The 24,173-nt window shown below is 35.1% G+C and overlaps 1 protein-coding gene across 1 annotated transcript; it reads right to left on the bottom strand.

Annotated features, from left to right (window-relative positions):
• Positions 1–3,127: 3,127 nt before the first annotated feature.
• LOC124438770 lies at positions 3,128–23,748 on the bottom strand. Its single transcript, XM_046988968.1, has 7 exons — positions 23,661–23,748; positions 20,735–20,893; positions 18,201–18,901; positions 17,509–18,100; positions 15,593–16,302; positions 14,926–15,505; positions 3,128–3,675 (listed from the first exon to the last, which is right to left on the bottom strand). The coding sequence occupies exons 2-7, from the start codon at positions 20,805–20,807 to the stop codon at positions 3,128–3,130; spliced, it is 3,204 nt and encodes a 1,067-aa protein (XP_046844924.1). The 5' UTR covers positions 20,808–20,893; positions 23,661–23,748.
• Between the last annotated feature and the right edge of the window lie 425 nt (positions 23,749–24,173).

The raw sequence follows: 24,173 nt of genomic DNA, 5'->3' as shown, positions 1-24,173 counted from the left end.
CTTTTTGGCAGATGGCCTGTCTTCTGGTGAATGTTGTAGCATCCATGAAAGAAGATCTTTAAGTACAACATCATCGATTTCCATCAATCCAACAGGGTTTCCATCTAGCAAATTTTCAGTCTATACTTTAGAGGTCCAAAGGATGTTTCCCTTTGTTGCAACATAATAAGCCACCATTCCTGCATTCTAAAATATATAAAAAACATAACAGTGTCAACAAATGATTTCTAAAAATTTGGAAGTAATTTGCAAATGGTTATATTTTACACCCACCATTACATCAGATTCTGGTTTGTATCGTGCTTTATCAAATGACTCTTCATTAACAACGAACGATTCAGGAGCCATCCAATCCTGAGTTCCCTTAGTAGCATCACTTACATGTGTCATAAAGCCATTCTTCAATACTCGACTGATACCAAAGTCGGCTATCTGAAATTTTCCTTGTGCGTTTCGTAGAACATTGGAAGGTTTCAAATCACGATGAAGAATTGGACGCGGACCTCTATGAAGGTCAGCTAATCCTTTAAAATTTGTTTAAGAATGTCGGGAGTAATTTTTGAAGGTAATCCAAACTATTTGAATTTGATTCCACATATTCCTTCAACGACTCTTCACACAAGTCGAGTATCAAATAGACATATTCTGTTCCAAGGTTTTCATCGTAGAAGGAATAATTCACAACATATTGCGAGTACTTTGCGTTTCCCTCATTCAAAATTTTCTTTTCATTCTCTGCTATTTTAATGCAGCTATCTTGACGAATTCGTTTCACTGCTTTTTCACAGCCATCCATTCCCAGTCCAACATAAACACGGGTTCCATCGTTTCCTTTGCCAATGAGAAATTCGTCTGAGAAAATTACCCGTACATTGTTCAAATTTCAACCTTGTTATCAGGGTGGTGCACACACTCAATTAACTTTAACAACATTTCTTTGTGCTTTGTTGATGCATCAATGTGTTCCACTCTTGCAACTGCGTGTCTTAAAATAATATAAAATAAATTAGACATTAATGATGAAAACATTCAAACAATTGGAGTAGTTGAAAGTTTCCATCACACACAAAATTCGGATGGTGGCAATTACTTATCATATATTTCTGATTTATGCAATTGATTGGACAGCAGTATAAAGGTATAAGCAGATACCATAACATGTACTTTTTATTGTGAAATAAAGTTGTATATAATTACACCTAGTATTTGCTGCTTTTGAGTGTAAAAAACGTGAAGAACATGTTTATCATGTGTACAGCTATCTAATCAAGTCACAAATACAACAGAACAAATTTATTTCAAATCTGAACTTTTACTCTTGACTCTCAGTACTTATAAAGGCTGAAACACACTGGGCAGTCGCTTCAGTCGCGCGTCTTGATGCGCACGCGTCGCAGTCGCTTGACGCTAGAAAACACATGCAGCGACCATCGCGACTTTTACCGTGGCGTCTATTGAACATGGCGGTAATTTTAGTTTGTTACAGACACAGATATCACTTAATCTTTTTATTTTGGCCTTTATTATAGTTACTAATATATGAATATTTACTCAGTACAAACTACTATGTGGAGAAAAGAGAACAAGCCAGTTAAAACACGCCAATATGATCACTCGTATATTGTGGATAATCATATTCTGTGCATTTAGGTTTTGCATTGGGTTCCAGTTTGTAGCTCCTATTGTCCTATTTGATAAGTCATATAAAAACTGAAAGATTCCAGTGTGAATTCACTATATATTGCCTTCTTTTTCAAAGGTATAATCTATAAATTTCGTATGATGCTTATGACAGGAAATATGATATGCATTTAGGAAGTTAAAATGTATCTATTGGCCAATCAGTGTAAAGCGACTGAAGCGACCAAAGTCAAAGTTCAACATGTTGAGCTTTCAAAGCGACTAACTGACGCGACTACGCTACTAGCTTAGTAACCACGCAAAGCGGTAGTTTTAGACGCGACTAAAGCGACTGCCTAGTGTGTTTCAGCCTTAAGAAATTCGATGCTCGCCTGTCCAGCAATCTGTTATGTATTCACTTTTTATTAGTGAAATTAGATCACAGATAAGAGACCATGCACTATAAAAAGAAATCATCAATTTTAAACTTCAATTTAAACTTCAAACATCAATTTTAAACTTCAAGGAAACCATAATGCATGGCTCAAATTTATGATCTAATATTTTCAGAAAGGATTTAGTATTGTCCATTTTAACCATCATTTCCAAATTCCAATACCCGTGATATGATATTGTACATTTTTATTTCTGGTAAATTTACTGTGGTAAAAAGTATTTCTTTGATAGTAACTTACTGGTTAAATGTTCTTCGAGATCTGGAATTGATTTCCCTTCAATTAGCCTCATGATACTATGTACAAGAAGAGGAAGCTTAGGGAAAACATGCAGAAAATACTCTTCATAGTTACCATTGCTTTGAAGCAGTTGTGTAGGAGGTTTATCGTGCCGATGCTGGTGAAAGTTTAGTAAAAAATCTACACAACCTAACCATGTAAAGTCGTAGTGTCGTTCATTGAAAAGCTTTAAGACTTCAGGGTTAATACAATCTTTCCAACTTATTTGACGATTCAACTGCATATGGCCACCTGAATTAGGAGGATGAAGTAAACGCGATATTTTTGTCATTGGTTGGTTACCCAGGTCACAGCATATCAAACTTCTCTTTATCAGATAGTACAAAAGGGTGTTTAAGCGCCTCGTTTGCTGATGGTCTGAGTTTGGGATTTAGCTGTAGCATCCATGAAAGAAGATGTTTAAGTTGAACATCCTTGATTTCCTTCAATCCAACAGGATTTCCACGAAACAAGTTTAGCAATCTACACTCGTCAGATCCAAAGGATGTTTACCTTTGTAGCAACATAATAAGCAACGAGTCCTGCGTTCTAAAATCAATAAAAACAGTGTGAATAAAATTCAACTTTATTTAACACATGGTTACATTTTATACCTACCATTACATCCGACTCTTTTGTAACTTGATTGGTCAAACGACTCATCATCTTTACAATATGATTCAGGAGCAATCCAATACGGAGTTCCCTATTACCAATGCTTGCATGTGTCGTACCGTCATTCTTCATTATTCGGCTTAAACCAAAGTCAGCTATCAGAAATTCTCCTTTGCGTTGTAGAGAACATTGGAAGGCTTCAAATTCCTGTGAAGAATAGAACTTGGCTCGCGGTGAAGATCAGCTAATCCTGTTAAAATATGTCTGAGAATTTTGGGAAGAATTTTGAAGATCCTCCATAGTAGAAGAATGCACAAACTCTCCAACGATTCTTCACATAGGTCAAGTATCAAATAGACCCATTCTGTTTCAGTGTCTTTTATGAAGTAGGAATAATTCACCAGATAAGTCGAATTCTTTTCTTTAATTTCATTAAAAATTTTCATTTCTTTCTTTGCAAAATCGATAAAGTTGTACTGAAGTATTCGTTTCACAGCTTTCCCGTAACCATCCTTGCTCAGTCCAAGATAAACACGGGTTCCATCACTTCCTTTGCCAATGCAAAATTCATCTGAGAATATTACTCGAACATCGTTTAAAAGTTTAACGTTCACATTAGGATCTCGCCCATACTCAATCATTCTTAAAAATAATTCTTTGTGTTTTATCGATGGATCATTATATTTCCATTCTTGTAGTTGCAATTCTGAAATTGAAGGAAAAAAATTAAATTTAGAAGTGAAAGTGGATAATAAAATACATAAAAGTAGTTAAAGATAGACTATTACAATGAGAAATTGGATAGCGACTGTACAGTTTGTTAAAAGAACTAAAAGCGACCACTACATCATAAACCACCTGTTCAACAAACAGTTCTAGCAAAGTGTTAGAGAGGATAGTTGATAACAAAATTAATGAATAAATACAATATGACTACAGATTAGAAAAATACAGAAAATACTTCAACACTCTTCATACCTATGGATAAAGTTTTGAGACCTGAACGGTTTGATGTTATTCCGAACGCGCAAGGCGCTGCAAAACGCTGGACGCACTGGCTCGCGACATTTGAGAACTTCATCGATGCAATACCGTCCATTCCTGATACCCGAATAAATAAACTACACATTCTGGCGAATTATGTCACCTCTGATGTTTATCAACTGTTCTGTGAGACTGAAACCTACGATGAAGCCATCACTACGCTGAAAACCTTATATGTCAAGCCTCCGAACGAGATTTTTGCTCGGCATAAATTAGCAACACGTAAACAACAAGCAGGCGAAACCCTTGACGAATACCTACAAGAACTGAAACACCTAAGTAAAGACTGCAATTTTCGTCAAGTCTCTGCTGCTCAATATCGGGATGAAGCAATTCGGGATGCTTTCATTAGTGGTCTATTGTCGGGAAGCATTCGACAACGTTTACTGGAGAATAAACAGTTGGATTTACAAACGGCAGTTGACCAAGCTCGAGCTTGGGATCTGGCACAAAAATCATCGGAGACATACAATTCGAATCCCTTCACAAGCGCTGCTGTTACGGCATCTAACGGACATGACGAAAATAATGAAGAAGGACTAAGCGAGAGGTATTTAGCCTCCACTTCACGTTCCGCTAAGTGCTTCTTTTGTGGTAATAAGCAACACCCCCGGTCATTATGCCCTGCGAAAGAAGCTATCTGTAATAAATGTAAAAAAAGAGGGCACTACCAAAGAGTTTGCCGTTCTTCAGCAGTAGTCCCTAATTTGACGCAATCAGCTCACATAACTCTAGCTGCAACGGGAGAGTCATTGCTAAGTTAATGTATTGACATTCGTCTAAAAGAAAGAACTGTTACAGCTCTGGTAGATTCAGGAAATACTCATTGCTTCATACATCCTGACTTGGTTGAGCAACTTTCATTGACAGTTCATCAGACCAAAGAAAAAGTTACGATGGCTACAAGTAATTATTCCACAAAAATGCAAGGATATTGTCTTAGTGATATCACGGTAAAATGCCGGTTGTATTCTCAGGTTAAGCTATATATTCTGCCCAATCTGTGTACTCATGTTATTCTAGGGCAAACTTGGCAAGCCCAGCACGAAAGTGTCACTATCCAGTACGGGGATTCTGCCCCTCCTTTGAAACTCTGCAGTTTAACAGCTTTGAACCTAGACCCCCCACTTTTGTTTCAACATTTAACAGAGGGTTGTAAACCGATAGCTATTAAATCAAGGAAATATAGCCGAGAAGACAAAGAATTTATTACAACTGAAGTACAAAGGCTTCTAGATGAAGGTATAATTGAACCGAGTGAATCACCGTGGAGAGCACAAGTGGTCGTAACTAGAAACGATCGACAAAAAAAAAGATTAGTGATTGACTACTCGCAAACTATAAATAGATTCACACACCTGAATGCTTATCCTTTGCCTAGAATAGATGATATCGTCTCTAAAATCGCTCAGTACAAAGTTTTCAGCACCATTGATTTGAAAAGTGCGTATCATCAAGTCCCAATTCAAAAAGAAGAAAAGAAATATACTGCTTTCGAAGCTAACCAGCGTTTGTACCAATTCCGTCGAGTACCATTTGGAGTAACGAATGGAGCAGCAGCTTTCAAAGAATGATGGACAACTTTATCGCTAAAGAATGTCTAGAAGACACGTTTGTGTATCTTGACAACATCACGATTTGTGGCCGGGACCAAGCCCAGCATGACATAAATCTCAAAAAGTTCCTTCAAGCAGCTAGAAAGCGAAATTTGACGTTTAATCAAGACAAATGCTCCTTCTCAACAACCAGTATTTGCATCCTCGGTAGTATAATCGCTAATGGAGAAATAAAGCCGGACCCGGCACGATTGAGACCTCTGCGAGAGTTACCTGTCCCCCGTGATTTAAAAGAACAGAAACGGATTGTGGGTCTCTTTTCTTACTATTCTCAATGGATCAAAGACTTTGCAGCAAAAGTAAGACCACTGACACAGAATACTGTATTCCCAATGGTAGGCAATGCTCTTACTTCGTTTAACCTACTTAAGTCCGATGTCGAAAAATCTGTGGTCCAAGCTGTTGACGAAGCACAGCCCTTTCAGGTGGAAACAGACGCTTCCGAGTTTGCTCTTTCAGCCACTCTCAACCAAAACGGTCGCCCAGTTGCGTTCTTTTCGAGGATGTTAAGCGGATCAGAACTTAAGCACGCCTCAGTGGAGAAAGAAGCAGCGGCTATCGTAGAAGCCGTGAGGAAGTGGAGACACTACCTTACGGGTAAGCATTTTATGTTAATTACCGATCAGAAGTCAGTAGCTTACATGTTTGACACCAAGCAAAAGAGCAAAATTAAGAACGATAAGATAATGAGATGGAGGATGGAACTATCCACTTACGATTTTGATATAATCTACAGAGCAGGAGAAGAGAATGTACCAGCGGATACATTTTCTAGGATAAGAGCAATGAGCATGACCTCCGATAAGCTGATAGAGCTTCATGAATCCTTGTGTCACCCAGGAATAACGCGGATGGCACATTTTGTAAAAAAACCGTAATCTCCCGTTCTCTATGGATGAAATTAAGCTCATGACACAATCCTGCAAGATATGCATGGAAAGTAAGCCCCAATATTACAAAACAGAAAATTTCCATTTAGTAAAAGCGACTCAACCCTTCGAGAGACTTAGTTTGGACTTCAAAGGACCATTGCCGACAACTAATCATAATAAGTTTCTTCTTACTATAATAGATGAATATTCGAGATTTCCTTTTGCTTTCGCTTGCAAAGACGTTAGCGCGGAGTCAATTATAAATTGTCTCTGCGAATTGTTTTCAATCTTCGGTATGCCTGCTTACATACATTCGGATAGAGGTTCCGGCTTTATGAGTGCAAAAGTTAAAGACTTTCTCCTCCAGAAAGGAGTCTCGTCAAGCCGAACCACACCATATAACCCAGAAGGGAACGGCCAAGTAGAACGTTTGAACGGCACTCTATGGAAGACTATTTCCCTCGCGATGAAGACGCGAGGACTACCGACCAGCTGCTGGCAAGAAGTTTTGCATGATGCTCTTCATTCCATCAGATCTCTGTTGTGCACCGCTACTAATGTAACACCTCATGAACGCCTCTTTATCCACCAACGAAGATCGACGAGTGGAACTTCCATACCAACGTGGTTATCCAAACCTGGACTGGTACTGTTGAAGCGTCAAGTAAAACAATCTAAGTATGACCCATCTGTCGATGAAGTAGAGCTAATCGAAGCAAATCCTCAGTATGCGCATGTAAAATTTCCTGATGGAAGAGAAGATACCGTAGCCACTAAGTTCCTCGCTCCACAAGCTGAGGAAAAAGAGAGGTTATACGAGGAACCGCTACCACTATCGCCTTATAAAGATAATACTGTAGACGACCCACGTCAACCTCCTGTGGCCACAAAAGACGCTAGGAAACTAAATAATAGTTCGCCAAAGAAGGAAAGAGAAGGGAACTCACTACTAGAGGATCCCGCTCTACCTGATCAGTCGTCTTCACAACAGACACTACCGTTACGCCGCTCGCAGAGAGAAAAGAAACAACCCGACCGCCTGACATATACATGATATGAAAAAAAAAAAAGGGACAATCGGGCAGAACCAGTCTTATTTAGATTATTTAATTTGGATTATATAGTTATTTCAAACAGGAGAGGGTGATTGTAGTGATTATTACATGAAGTAATCATTACATGATTATTACACCCACCTTAGTAACCGCGCCTAGTTTGAGATAATGATTTATAAAGAGACATTATGTAGCTTTTGTTTAGTGTTGAGTAAAGCCTTATTCTGAAAGGTTGTTCTTTGAGTACTTGAATTCAAACTTTTACTTCACACACACCCTGCCGAGTTTTTACTCTAGCTGTACTATTATTTTTATGTTCAATAAAAACAAACAAAAAACAGATTTTTTCAAAGAATGACAAAGCTCTTAACACAAAACTCTTAACACAAAACTTAACACAAAACTCTTAACACAAAACTCTTAATACAAAATTTAGGGGGTGTTTACATGAATCCGGAATGACTTTCAATCCCTATCAAAACGTGATGTCAATCTGTGTTTACATGGGAAACCAACACAAGGATTGACACTTTGCGGAAATTTTGAAATTTGAAGATGGCGAACATAAACATTATAGCAACCCTTTTTTTCTGCTCCTCCCGCGTTAATACAGCTTAACACTTGCATGAAACTAATTGATGTTTTTCTTCGCACTCACTTTAGCCCATTTAGCCGCCTTAGTTGCTAATGAGCTTCAGTTTCCCAGAAGACACTACGCACGGCGCAAGGGTGCTTCGTCATTAATCACAATCTCATTCCAGAATGAAACTCAATTTGAGTTTACATGAGATTAAAACTAAATTTCGATCCGGAATGAAAATAGGAATGAACTCGAACCGGATCGAGTTGTGACCATTCCGGATTCATCTAAACATACAATAGAATTTCTTTTGAAATGGAATGAGTTCGTTTCGGATCGAAAGCCTGGAGGAGAAAAGGAGCCTGGACCCCGTGGTCAAAGGCGGTAATGGCGGATTTTGGCGTTCAAAACCAGGTTAGCACTATTTTCCACCCAGCAAACCGCCCTTTACACAATCGGAAACAAATTAAAGATGGCGGCTAATGGGAAAGAACCAAAAGCTAAAAGGAAACCATGCATGCACTGGTGCTAGGTCGTTTTGTGATGGCGAGTAATTTTATATTTTTATAATACAGTTTTTAATATCAACATATGAAAATATTTACAGATAAATGTTGCAGTATAAATTTTCATGCAACCACCTTAAGTTATAAACTTATAATCCAGGCTGGAAAATATGTCGTTTTTCGACGATTGTGTAAAATATTATATAAAATATTAAATTGTGTAAAATATTAGATTGTGTAAAATATTATATTGTGTAAAATATTATATTTCAAAATAAAGGGCGGTTTGCTGGGTGGAAAATAGTGCTAACCTCAAAACCATTGAGTTCTATAATAACTGGAGCGGCTAACTTTATTGGGGCGAGGTCGCCAAAAAAATGGCGGCCAACGGACGTATTTCCGCTGAAATGATCGCTTTGCAGAAAAATTATATTCTCGACCTCCCCCTGGTGTCTATAGTAAATTATAAAGAATTTTTCAAAAACCAACACGATATCACAGAATATGGATATCGTTAGTTCCATATTCTGTGACGATATCTTTTTTGGCATTTCTTTTATAATGCCAACACTTCAATCGTTCAATTGTTGGATGTCGTAGTTTCCACAAAAAGGAACATATCGCTTCTCACAGGTGAGATAGTTGCTTGTTTTGTTAGTCCGTCAACGATTGAAAACTGAAAAGCAATTATAAATGCACTTGAAAAGCCATAAAAATACATATTAAAGATCGTATTTTTTAAGACTGACTTGAACGCCAAATATACTGATGTTTTCCTGGTTTTGTTTATAAAATTCTGCATACTTTTCTGTCATTTGTTAATGCATGAAGTCGTAAATTTACCCATCTATTTGCAAAATAGTTTCCCTAAAGCAAAAAAGACCCTGCACACATTTTGCTCTGTGAGTAAGTATCAAAACGAAATGATCAGCCCCAAGAGTACCCATGATTTGGAGCAGAGCTTGTTATGTTCTATTTGCTGACAACATGCAGGGAAGACCAAGGAGTATGTTATTGACCAAGCAGAGTCTTAAAAAAATGATAATGCTGTAAAGATAATTGATTTATTGTCTGCCCTATCCAGAGTTATTTAATTTGATCATGGTCAAATTCTATGGATGGAGACAATGGATTCACTAAGGATGCCTTGAATGCTTTGAAGTTAAAGTTCATGAACCAAAGAAAGATGGCAAGGTTGTGTGTGTTTTGATGCTTAATGAATTGTCAATTCACAAAGATATAAAATGGGAAAGCCATAAAGTTTGTGTCTATGTAAACATTTGTACTGAGATTGATGATGACTCGATGCAGATGTGAAGCTTCAAACTGTATAAGCCATTGGGTTTTATATAACTTAATGTTTAAATCATGTCATATCTTTATCAAAATATTTTAGTTGAGTGTTGTATAAATGTTACTAATATGTAATGCACTACACTGAAATATTAAAGATATAGTGATGAAACTTTTAAAGTTACTGTACTGTATATTTCTTCATTATAACAGTTTTTGCTTTAAGAAACATTTTGAGCTTATTTACCTAGTAAAGTACAGAATGGAGTTTTATCATATGCATTATTGCTACTTTTTTCAAGAAAAGTTTTTCACTTTTCAAAGCTTTCCTACAAATTTTTTGCTTCCTATTTCTTTTCATGAGATTGATGATATATGGTTAATATAATCCAATAACTTTATAATTTCTAAAAAGCTTTTAAGCTTCTAGCATAAAAGTACACTATAGGTATTTGATTCATTTGGTTATATTGCCTTGCTATGACATATCTACTTGCACTTCATCATTCTTGTATGAACAAAACACCAGATGTGGATACTCAGAGAACAAAATGCACCACCAACTGCTTATGAAATTTATTATTGAGGTGAAAACTGTGTTAATCATTCAAATTGTGTACTTATTTGCAAATATAGGAAAAACAAAACAAAGTGAAAAAGAAGGATAGAAGTATTAAAACTACAAATGAATTATAAACACCATTGGAAGCATAAGTGTTTTGATGATTATTTGCATTTTGCCCAATTCATATATCAATACAACAAAATCAAAATGTGCTACAACTTTACAAGTATTTGATGCAGTTGCACTTCAGAACATCACAAAAAGGTTACTTAAAGTAATTTCTATACAATATTGTTTGTTTTCATTTACCACACCTATGCAGACTTGAGTCTTTGAAATTTAATATGAAACTCAATTACAGAAAATCCGTAAATATCCAGAGATTTAATATTTACTTTTTTAAAGAAACAAGTAAAAATCCAACAATTGTGGCGAAAAAAGCCATTGCGCCCATTGCATCATGAAAAGAAGCAAAATAGCAATGATAACAAATAAGCTAACTTCTCTCTCGTGAACCGTGGAGATGAACTGTGATATACTTTTTGTATAGACTAAAGAGTTTAATCGATCAAACAAGTTTGACGCTGGTAAAAAACGATGCACATCTGCATTCATACATGTGTAGCCGACATATAGCTCTTTCGTCGATAGTTTTAAATGCATCCTCGTAGGAGCACATAACTGACAACCACAGTTGACTCTCTGTTATGAATTTAAGGTTTTTACCTTGATTTTCATCAAAAAATTGCTTGCCGAATCCCAAATACACACATACATTTTCTTCACTCTTTCCTCAGGAGGGAGTGGGAAATTGTGAAATTTTCGGAAAAGCGATCAATTTCGGTAAATCTCAGCGGCAACGGACGAAATCCGCCACTTTTTTGGCGTCATCAGATATCTAAGGCCGCGCTTGAGATAGCCGCTCCAGTTATTATAGAACTCAATGTTCAAAACTTTCACTTTAAATTTTTTTCAATATTCACTCCCTCCTGATTTATCATACTGTTTATATGAACGATAACAAGTGAAAAAAAAACAATTACGATACCGACAGCATATCATGTGAAAATAATGCTTCAGCATTGCGTGAAAAACACAGTACACACACACATCAAAATAAAGAAGATCGACGGTAGAGAAACGCATATTTTGGATGAAACATTTAAGTTATTTTATGACATTTTAACCTTTTAAAAGTGAAATCAAACGGCATTAGTAGACCTGTCAATCTCGTCAAACTTATACATTATTTCATGCTTCTGTGTGTTAGACTGTTTGTAAACAGTTTGGTGCAACTATTTCCCTTGCTCAAATGGATAAATCTGTGTTAAAATGCTCCTAAAGAAGCGAGAAGATGTTTGCTTCAGTCCTACGACATAAGTCAACTGAAAATTTAAAATAGATAAATATCATAAGTGTATTGTCATTACCTGATAAATCTACTGAAAACTCATAAGGAAAAGTATGTTGAACTAGAAGGGCTACAAAAAAGAAAAAAATTCAAAACACCATGATACTGGAAATTGGTCGGAAATTTGTATTTTGTAAACTGCTTGGCAAAACCTTGAATCTATTACTGAACAGAACTACATTAATTTTCCATTGAAATTACAAACTTGGAAACTAAAGTGCATTGGTTTCTCTGACAAAAACACTCTGTTTATTACTGCATGAAGGCAAAATAGTTAATTGACAGTGTAGGTGAAAAAATTTATCAAGTTCTATAGATATTGTTGTACTTTACTTACAGTCTTTTGGAATTGTGTAATGTATGTCAAGAAAAAGATATATTTTTCAAAATGAACTACTAGCAACTACTTCCTAACTTAAGCTTTGGGAATTATTTATATGTACAATGGGAATTTGATTTGAAAGACTTACAAATCAAGTTTCTCAAAAATAGTATTTTGTACAAAGAAACTAAACATAATTGGAAAGGTCACATGTTGAAGACAGACTTTGCTTCTTTGACTAGGTTCCTTGACCATGAGCAATTAAATTTGTTTACAATTTGTTTAAAGAACTCTTTTTATTATTTTCACTAATTCTTCATAAGGCACAAAGAAGTTCTTTGCCATCTATTTTTTGCTTCTTCTACTTTCACCTTCATTGTAACCAATGCATCCGATATGAATTTGTGGATCACCTGGAATCATACCAAGTATGGATTTGGTGAGATGAGACAATAATATGTTTAATTTTTCATGCATATTAATGATATAATCATAAGCTATTGTTAAACAAAAACTTCAAGGTAGGAGCAAATCTTTGCACATTGTTCAACACATTTCTTTTATCTTGGTTTGGAAGTAGTAATCTGTTTACTATAACAATAAATACTTCATTTACAGAAACACTAAGTAGTACTTTAAAACTGTTTGCATAAATCCAACTTTCCAATCCTATTATAATTGTCTACACTATACAGTCAGTCAAATTGAGCTGGCAAGCAGTCTAATAGTTATTTTTATTATACAACATATACCATAGTTCTCATTAATTTTGCATGGCACTGCATTCAATTTCAACACAACTCTGTTGTAAACTTTCCCTTCATATTTTCAAAAAAATATGAACAAATTCTGCCCCATTTTTGGGAGGTAAACTCACATCAAATCAGGAGAGTTTACCTTGATGATGATACAAGATGGATGCAAAACTCGATAAAAATTGGATGCTTCGCCTCGTCTGGCGAGCGATAAAGTGAAGAACAAACAAGACTGGACCAAAATAACTTTAAACTAAAACTTAGTAGTAGAAACACTCTTCAAGTATCGTGTTAAAAACAAAATAGTAAAACTACTAATGTGCTACTTACCGGAGTAATGAAATGTTTCCTTTTCTGTCGCTATTTCAGCATCCGCAAACCACGGAAGCTTGCAGATTGTTTAATAAATAAATTTTTTAAAAAGTGTTCGTGTTTGCAAAACAAATAGTTATGATATTTTCTATACTCGCAATCGTGGTTGTCAAATCAGGGCGACAAAATTTTTATTTCACGAGCCCGCGTCTTTCCGCTGACTTTGACAACCAAAATCCGCCATGTTTTTGACCACACGGCCGTGCACTAATAATTTATAGTAATTTGGTTGACGTTACCCCTCCAGGTCTTATAGAACTCAATGGCAAATAGCCACTAAAATAGCGGGAGTTCGACTATAAAAACAGCAGATTTGAGCATGCGCCAAGTCACTTAGCCAACCAGAATTCAAAACTTCTTATATAGAATTGTATTGTATGTTCTGCCCCATTGAGTTCTATAATAAGTTATTATAGAACTCAATGTTCTGCCCTCTGAAGATAGGCGGAATACGTGGTAAAATCGCGCGAGTATGCATTGAAATGTGCGAGGAAAGGCAGTAGCTAGGTTACAAGACAAATCTTGAGATTTTGCGATATTACGATTACGAATCACAGAATAAAAGCGTGAAAATGAACGAATAAAACATAATATTGCGAATTGTTTGTGATATATTTAACTCATCTCTAAATAGAATATTTATTATTTTTTGAGAAATTTCTACTCCCGCCGGGCGGGAGTAGCGGAACCGCTAGCTACGCACTGCCCGCAAAAGCGATCATAATGCAGGCAAATCAACCATCGCTAAACTGGTTTGCCTTTTAATGTGTGTGCACTAAATTTTTACGTGTGAAGGTATTCATTTGGTGAATCATTTGAGTAATGTATTCTTATCTGACATCAAAATGGGTAGTGTCTTATCAAGGCAAAGTTATAGGAGCGTGCGGCAGCAGTTTGATTAAGAATGGATCGTTGATAAATCTAAACTTGATACTTGAGATAATTTTTCGTAATCGCGATAGTTAGAGCACAGTTTTTACAAAGTCATCCAAAGTTAGAGTCAGTCAAAACTCCTTCTGTGTATAAGTATAGCTAGAAATATGCTTTCCTTCTCATACGTTAAATCAAGCTTTTCGATTTTTGATCGTTCGTCTTCATTTACTACTTAAACTGGATGTTATACTCATATGAAATTTTTGTCACGCGCAAGATCACGTGTGGCTCTACGTACGTATAGTCTTAACCTTTAACAGTTTTATATTTTTGACTCATACTACGTACGTGAAGGTCACGCGAGATCACGTGCGTGACAAAATTGCACATGAATCAAGAAATGAATTTACTATTTACATAAGTCAATTGCATAAAAAACCTATTCAGATTTCTCGGCCGCATATGCTATACTTTGCATTTTTTGAACCGGAGAAACAAAAGCGCTACAAGTGCTCTGGACAAACAATGCAAAGAATTTATAAGGAAAGAGAGTATTTTTACGATTCCGGAGAAAAAATTGCTTTTGCAAACAAGTAAAAAACCCTATTATGTTCCGACGTTACCAAGGGAAAATGCATATAATTTAGCAATATCGTTAAAACTGAAGAATTATTTCTATGGCTGTAACTTACTAGGAACACGTTTTTCCATATCATTTAACCTCATGATTCTGTGCACCAGAAGAGGAAGCTCTGGTAAGACCCGTACAAAATACTCTTTATAATTGCCTTCCTTGATATATGGTGACAGTTTTGTACGATGCTCATCATGCCAATGCTGATCAACGTTGTGTATGAATTTTAAGCATCCTAACCATGTAGAGTCGTAGAGTTTCTTGTTGAAATGATCATCGAATTCATGAATGAGACGGTTCATCCAATTGTTGAGACCATTTAACTGCTCATGGACATCTGAGCTGAGAGGATGATCTAAATGCGGTATCTTTATCTCCGGTTGATTCCCAACTTTACACAGCAAGTCAAACTTTTCTTCATCAGATAGTAGATAAGGGTGTTTTAACGCCTCCTTTGCAGATGGCCTGAGTTCGGGTTTATCTTGTAGCATCCATGAAAGAAGATCATTTAGTTCGACATTACTGATTTCCTTCAAGCCAACAGGGTTTCCATCCAACAAATTTTCAAGTATGCACACTTTAGTACCAAAAGGATGTTTTCCTTTTGTTGCAACAAAGTAAGCAACCATTCCTGCATTCTAAAATAAATTAAACATAACAGAGTACGTAAAATGTAAAAATTAAATTTACGTACAATTTGCAAATAGTAACAACCCAATACCTACCATTACATCAGATTCTGTTTTGTAACGTGCTTTATCAAATAAATTTTTATCAACAATATAAGATTCAGGTGCAATCCAATGCTGAGTTCCCCTTTTAGCATTGCTTACATATGTCTGAGAGTCACTCTTCATAATTCGACTAATACCAAAATCGGCTATAAAAAATTTGCCTTGTGTGTCTCGGAGAACATTGGAAGGTTTCAAATCTCGATGAAGAATGGGACGTGGACCGCTATGAAGATCAACTAATCCTTTTAAAATTTGTTTAAGAATGTCGGGAAGTATATTTTGAAGGTAACCCAAACTATTTGATTCGGATAGCACAAAACACTCCAACGATTCTTCACATAGATCGAGAATCAAATGGACATATTCTGTTTCTGTATCTTGTCTCGAGCAATAACAATTTAGCACATAATCCGACTTCTTCGCATTGATTTCATTAAAAATTTTTTCTTCATGCTCTGCCAAATAAGTATCACGAAGAATTCGTTTCACTGCTTTACCGTAACCATCCTTTCCCAGTCCAAGATAAACACGGGTTCCATCACTTCCTTTGCCAAGTAAAAACTCTTCTGAGAAAATTACACGTACATCGTCCACATGTTTAACCTCAACATTAGGGTCTTTCCCATACTCAATTAATTTTAAGAACAATTCTTTATGTTTTGTCGATTTATCATTGTATTTCCATTCATGCAGCTGCAATTCTGAAATAGAAGTAAAAGTATTCCATTTACTGAGAAAGTAATATATTGTAGCTAAATAGTCAAATAATAAATAAATAGCAGTGCTCGAGTTTCACTATTGCACAAACGATTCAGATAGCACATACAATTTGTGAAAAAAAAACTTACAAAAACAACAAATAAACATATTACGACTAGTTATTTAAGCAATGAGTTCTGATAAGAATGGCTCTAAAAAGCTCTTTCTTTTTCATCTTTCTTGCTTTCCCTTATTTTGTATAACTGGCTATATCTGAGACTTTCATTGTAAATCATTACTACATAAATGACATTGTTTTGGTTTTAACCAGGGGTGGATCAATGCTCATTTGGCAGAAGGGGAGTAGATTTTCCAAGGGAGGGGGTCCATCGTAATCTTAGCCAAAGTTACCAAGGCCTCGGGTTGTTATGGCTTTTTATGCTTACGGATAAGTGAATCTTGCGAAATGAAAGTGTAATTAGCTTTTCTTTTACAAAGTTAAGTAAATTATAACTCAAAGTTATATAGCTGTACCATACTTCCTTAAACAATCAACAAAGCTTCATAAATTATGTATCAAAATATTGCCAACGACGAGTTAAACACGAATAAAACAGTCGTTTTCACACATGACAAACAAGGGAGAAGAAAATAAACGGCAAACTAATTTGACATGATAAAACTGCTTACTTCGCGTTAAGTAACTTATTTCGATTTTAATGTTTAAATAAAAACACGCATGGTAGTAACTTAATTGCAAATGGTGGTCATATAAAACATATAATTGTCTTTGAAATGATAATTTCCACTTTTTACTCAGTCCTACTGTACAATTTCCTTACTTCAGATACTGTTATAATATTACTCGACAGTATGTAACCCATTTTAAAGTTTCTGTTGGAGGGTACTAGAGAATTTGGGAGGAGAATATTCGCACCCTCCTGTATTCCCAAGAAAATACGCCCCTGATAATATCCGTCATGTTGCAACTCAAACTTAAATTACAAGTAATTGAGTAAAAAGCTTAATTTGCTTCATTGACTAACCAAATTGATTATATATCTTAAGTTCAAGCCTTTCAAGCCTTTTCCATAGCAAGATGTTTCTTTGGAGGGTCGTTTATATTAAGGCTGTTTTCGCCTCTAAAGTTATCACAAATTTAACTACACTGTTTAAACTAACCAAATAACTAAATGTTTGTAACTTACTTGAAAAGTGTTCTTCGAGATCAGGTCTGTATTTCCATTCATTTAATCTTAAAATTCTGTTCACCAAAAGAGGAAGCCCCGGAAAAACTTGCAGGAAAAACGTTTTATAATTACCATCACCTTGAAGCCGTTTTGGACGAGGTACATCATTCCAATGCTGGTGAACATTTTGTATAAATTTCAAGCAACCCAACCATGTAGCACCGTAATGTCCCAAATTGAAATCACTGAAGACTTCAGGATCAATACAATCCTTCCAATTTTTTAACCCATTTAACTGCTCATAGACATCTGAGTTGAGAGGATGACCTAAATCTGGTATCTTTATCTCTGGTTGGCTTCCCGCATCACACATCAAGTCAAACTTACATTCATCGGATTGTAGATATGGGTGTTTTAACGCCTCGTTGGCAGATGGTCTGAGTTCAGGTTTCAATTGTAGCATCCACGAAAGAAGATCTTTAAGTTCAACATCTACTATGTTTTTCAATTCAACAGGGTTTTTATTCAACAAGTTTTGCAGTCTTGTCGTTAAATCTCCAAAAGAATGTTTCCCTTTTGTGGCAACATAAAAAGCCACTATTCCTGCGTTCTAAAATCCATGAAAACGTAACAGCGTGAATAAAATACTAAAGATATATATTTTTTATTATTTATATGTATTTTGAAAACGGTTGATTTTTAACACATACCATTACATCAGACTCTTTTTTGTAATGTGACTTTTTAATCGACTCATCATCCGGACAATACGATTCGGGAGTAACCCAATGATCAGATCCCCAAGTAAGGCCGTGTTTAAATGTCTTATATTCACTTTTCAGTATTCGACTGATACCAAAGTCAGCAATCAGAAATTTGCCTTGGGCATCTCGGAGGACATTGGAAGGCTTTAAATCTTGATGAAAAATAGGATTTGGCTCGCTGTGAAGATGAGCTAATCCTTTTAACATTTGTCTGAGAATTTCGGGAAGACATTTTTGAAGATCCTGCAATGTAGAAGATTCCACAAAACTTTCCAACGATTCTTCACATAGGTCTAGTATCAAATAGACATAGTCTGTTCCAGTGTTCTCTTCTAAGTAGTAATATTTCACAACATCATTCGATTTTTTTTCGATGATTTCTTTAAAAATTCTCTTTCCTTGTTGTGTAAGCCCAATGCAGATATCACAAGGTATTCGTTTCACTGCTTTTCCATAACCATCCTTTCCCAGTCCGAGATAAACACAAGTTCCATCACTTCCTTTGCCGATGCAAAATTCTTCGGAGAAAATTACACGGACATCGTTTATATATTCAACCTTGACTTTGGGATCTTGTCCATATTTAATCATTTTTAAAAACAATTGATTATGTTTAGTTGATTCATCAACGAATTTCCACTGATATTCTGAAATTGAAGTAAAAATATTACTCTTACTCCGCCATTGCCCAATGATTTGGATAGGAATTAAAAGCACATCAACCTAATTACAACCATTTTATAAATCACTCATTAAAGCAATCGGTTCAGGTAAAGTATTATTGGTATAATGCATCCAGGGGCGAAACTAGAGCGCTAATTGGGGAGAGGTGGGGGTGTGTGTGTGAATATTCATACATTAAGCCCTGCTGATTTCTTTTGAAATTAAAATCGCCAACAAGAGAAATGTCTTTATTCCGAAATGTCGAAATGATATTATTTTTTCTTAAATATCTGCATTTTTGTGCGTAGTGCTTAGTTTCTTTTGTATTTCTTCAGACTCCCAAATAGAAGTAAGTGCCATCACTTCTTCATCAGACCAGGTTTCTCCGCGTTTCGACATATTTGCTTAAATAATAAAATAGAGACTTTGTCGTGGTGACAAATCTTAAAATAGTTCTAAAGATAGCAAATACAATAGTGAATGGTAAAAGTAATATAATAAGTTGATAGTTCTTAAAAGAACTGTTTTAAGTAAAGAGCACTAAACCAATAGTTCTAAATTAAACGACACGATGCATTTCGATTGTGTTCGTGTTGCATGTTCACATTATCATGCAGACTAAACTAATCCGATTCTAGAAATTTTGAGGTGGCCCAAATATTTCTGATCGAATTCGTTTTCGCATTACTTGTAAGTGTTCACATTAGCTCTCGTACGGACTCGAATCGATTTCGAATCGATTTAAAGTGTTAGCCCTAAAGTAGCACAAGTTTCCAAATTGAGAATTCGAATAGCAACATGCAAATCGTCAAAACAACTTATATATCATAAACTACTCGTTAAAACAAACAATGTTAGCAAGAGTGAAGCATATAGCTGATAACTGATATAATTGAATACAATGCATCCTTTCTCCAGATTAGGGCAATCAAGCTTTTAAACAGGCAAATTCAGGTAGAATTTTTACGACTAAGATCAACTTTTGTAAAAAAATTAAAGTTATTTTGTTGAAAATATGCATGTGCGTTAAAAAAGAAAGCGTATTCCACACTAAACATTTCTGTGAAAAACAACCTGTTTTATACGTCGCATTTTACATGCGTCGAATGCATTTAAAACAAAAGAAATAAAATTCCTCATTAGTTTTGTATGCAATCGACTCATGTAAGATGCGACGTAAAAAACAGGCTTTATGTAAATTTTAAATGATGAATTTCAAGTGCTAGCAATAAATCTATAGTTAATATACAAGGTGTATAGAAAATGGTTGACTCTAGGAAAAAAGTTCTCGAAAAGTAGATGCACGCTAAATAACCAAAAACCTTTACTAATTTTAAGTATTTTAACGTTCTTTGACCTAGCAGACACTTAAAATTCGGAACATGCAAGATTTTTTACGTTGTTGTTAAAAATCCTTCAAAACAGACCTTTTGAAAAAAATGATCAAAAGAAAAACAATTCTATCGTAATCTCAAATTTTTGGTGCACGCGCTGAAAACATGGATTTTTGCGTTTTTACATTTCATACCTTGCTTTATACAACAAATACATTTTCAAGAATTGGAGTTGATAATTTCATATTGTAATTTATGCAAATTCCCGATAGTATATAAATTGAAATTGATATGATAGAACAAACTTTGTTTGAAATGCACAAACTCGAAAAAGTTTGCTAAAGCGTGCACCAAATTACTCGAAATTTTGATAGGTTGCGCAACACAGTCCATATTTTGAATCTGGGTGATTAAATTGCTATTCCAATTATTAATTTTTGTGCACAGCGCCTGTTTTGAGTGACTGTTAAGAACAGATCATACCACAATTCCCCTCTTTCAAGAACAGTTTCTCGCCAACGAAGGTGTGAGGTTTTAGAGAGCAGCAATTACCCATGTATGGAATCTACTGTTAGTTACAAGTCAACAGAAGATTCTTCTTTGTTGTGTCAGTTGTAGTGGCCGATTGTTAAAGTCATCCGTCTAAAGACAAAAAAATCAACTTTATCGTTAGAGCCTCTACTTCAAATGCATACAAATATTCATTAATCACAAAGTAAATGAAAACTTTCATTTCGAATTTTGAATACTTACTCCACTCGAGAATTTACATCTGCCCTCCCCCCCTCCTACACACACACATGATGGAAGATTTAAGTTGGTATTATGTGAAGAACATTCCTTTGAAGTATTTCTTAACATGTCATTGACGTAGCAAGACACATTTTTTTGGTGTTATTTTCTTAGAGATTTAAGGTTAGTTATATTCATTGATAATAGCACGAAATTACTCAAGGTTTACAGCACCAAACCCTCCCCATCACAAATGACTTGGCTCTCACTATATTTGAGAATTTCATATTAAGTAGATGACATAACAATGCTCTAAGAGGATTCTAAAGTTTTGACAAAATAAACACAATATAAATTGCTGTTTAAGTCGCAAACACTTTTTTTTTATCCGTTTACGTACAACAAAACAAATTTATAGATATTTTTGTCACGCCTTGCAGCAACGGACCTAAATCTTACAGCTGGCAAATTTGATATTTTTGTTTACAAAATGGATTTGGGATGAGCGTGCAGTCCCAGCATGTAGTTTGGCACACGAGGATTACACCTCGATTACACACGTGATACTCGTGGTTTCTACCATTGCTTTATCTGCTGCGTAGCAGTGGCGTAGACTGCTTCATCAATAATTGGGGAGCCAATACTGATATATGCATGTTGTAGTCTGCAGAAAACAATGGATTTCAAAGGAATTTAATACAGGTTATAAATGAATATTGCCCTTCCAATTATCGAGCTGGCTACGCCTCTGCTACGTAACCATAGCCTGACATTGTGGATGGGTGATATGATACCATTCATTTTGGGGGACATCAAAACCAGATTTTCATACCAATTGCACTTTATTTGAACAGTTTTTTACATTTCACAATATACTATACAACAATCAAATTTGTGAAAACTTTCTTCCAAGCATATAGGGGTAATTTTACTAACTTTAACAATGATTTCTTCAAAATTGTAAAATCTTGAAAACATTTTCTAAAACACAATGAGGCATTTCATAAAGTATTTGATTGCCAAGTGTATAAATGAGTAATAGCAAAACAATACTTGGTATTAGTATGAATATTTTACACAAATCATTTGTATGATGGTATTTGATATTGACCAACAGATCAACTCCTACCTAATCTTGTTTAAATAAAAACAATGTATCTCGCCACAAACATATTTGACTAAAGTATAGAAGCTATTTTTATTTTTAACTTTGCTTGTCACATATTTTAGTGCATAAAGTTATACAAAATGGTGCATTAAATTTGATTACTCATTTCTTTTGTGCTAGCTTTAGCATTTCAGATTTTGGTTGCATTTTTAATCTTATTTTCAGTATAAACAAAATATCACAACTTATTCACACATAGCTAAAGATTTCACACCTACGCAATTCTTCTATTTTGATTATGGAAGCATTTGATTCTTTTCAAAACCTCATCAGATCAAAATAACAGCTTTGCTTTCATGCCAGTAGATAAACCTTACAAAATTTTCAAGTTATATCTGTAGAGCCCCAAACTGATTTTTTGTATAAAATGTAAAGATTTAAAATGCTATGATATCTATTATGAACCAAACCCAATCTATACATAATATAAATCTTAACACGGTTTTTATATGAACATGAAAAACATGTGACTTCGATAAGATTTGAACTCACACCTTCAGGATACTAGTCCGTCGCTCTACCTGTTGAGCTACCAAGCCCACAAGGATTGGAGACAAGTCAAATCTCTTAGGATTTATATTATGAACCTAACCTAATCTATATACAGTTAACACAAGAAGTTTTTATTTTGACAATGTCTTAACCTGGCAAAGAAATGAAGAACATAATTCTATTTGATTGTAGATCACACCAGAGAGATTGAGTACTGATAAGTATGTCTTTAAATAAGTTTTACAACATTCACAAGACATGTGAACAATGTGGGGAATCTAAATTCAAACAACAAGTCCTTTGCTTTGCACAAGTGGCATCATTAAGAACTAAATTATATGGCTTGCATTCCCAATGCAAATTACTTTCACTATATGTAATTAATAAAAGCAAAGCTTACTTTTACTTATAATGTAATTCTTCATAATGGTTTTTCTTCATTTCAAGAGCTCTGAAATGAAGAAAAGTGTTTCAAGTGTTAACGTATCATGCATGGTTAGTTATGTTTATAAGCTTCATATTTGTGCATTTATTCTCGTTAGCTTTTACTTTCAGCAAAAAACAATTTGGGTGTTTTGGCAAAATTATAATATATCAATGACTGCTAATTTGTCAAGCAAGTGACCCTTATCCATTTTATTTTCACACATACAGCGCTTACAGCGTTTTACGAACTCTATCTACTTTATTGATTCATGTATTTTTTTATGTACATGCATGTCAAGTATTTATCTATGTCATTACCTATTTTACAATCTTGAATTTTTCTTACAGTCGTGAACTCAAGTTTTTTCGGGGTCAATATATTCTAGTTATTTTACAACACAGAAGAGAACACAAACTTAAGCGGCTCGAAACTAAGAAGTTGTTTCTTTATTTACATTAATGTTCACAACACCTATCGCTGATAGAAATAACGCAAAATAGTTCACATACAAACGACAAACCGAAAGATCGAGAAAGATAAAGCCAAGACAAGACTTCCCAAAAGTAATCTTTATTAAAAGGTTTACTTACGTGTCAATTTACAACTCTGATACTAACACCATCGTCACAGAGAATGCACAGAATACTAACTTAATTAACTATACCCCACTGATCAACTTACTGCCTGGATAAATATTCATAGGATAACGATTTACGAATGATAAGTGGCTAAAAATATGGCCGACGACCCCCGTTTCGCGTTTTTAGGAATTTAATCTTCAATTCAGAAATTTCTAGAGTTGGCACTGATACAATGTTATACTATTTAGGTAAAATAAACAAGAATTCAATTAAAATAACGAAACATGCATGGAGGCAATTAATAAGCTAGAGTGAGTAGAGTCCCTCGGCAGTATTCATACTTTGAATTCCATACACACCAATGATACACACTACAATAATAGAATCAATGGAAATTAACCGAGAATGTGGATCTTGACCTAACAAGTAACAAATGACTGAAAGAGACAGATCTGGCTAAGTATTTAAAAGACTGAAATTTATAAATGCAAGCTTGTGGCTTAAAACATACGATCTTTAGTC

Source organism: Xenia sp. Carnegie-2017, unplaced genomic scaffold, assembly GCF_021976095.1.
Source record: "Xenia sp. Carnegie-2017 unplaced genomic scaffold, XeniaSp_v1 HiC_scaffold_19, whole genome shotgun sequence".
NCBI lineage: Eukaryota > Metazoa > Cnidaria > Anthozoa > Malacalcyonacea > Xeniidae > Xenia > Xenia sp. Carnegie-2017.
The sequence above is the reverse complement of the archived record's forward strand: the minus strand, read 5'-3'. Positions and strand labels throughout refer to the sequence as shown.

Coding starts and splice junctions, on each gene's coding strand:
- LOC124438770 (XM_046988968.1), bottom strand. CDS start 20,807: ATGGGTAATTGCTGCTCTCTAAAACCTCACACCTTCGTTGGCGAGAAA. Junction 18,101..18,200: donor AAAAAGAGTCTGATGTAATG/GTATGTGTTAAA, acceptor CATGGATTTTAG/AACGCAGGAATAGTGGCTTT. Junction 3,676..14,925: donor TATGGAAAAACGTGTTCCTA/GTAAGTTACAGC, acceptor CTTCAATTTCAG/AATTGCAACTACAAGAATGG.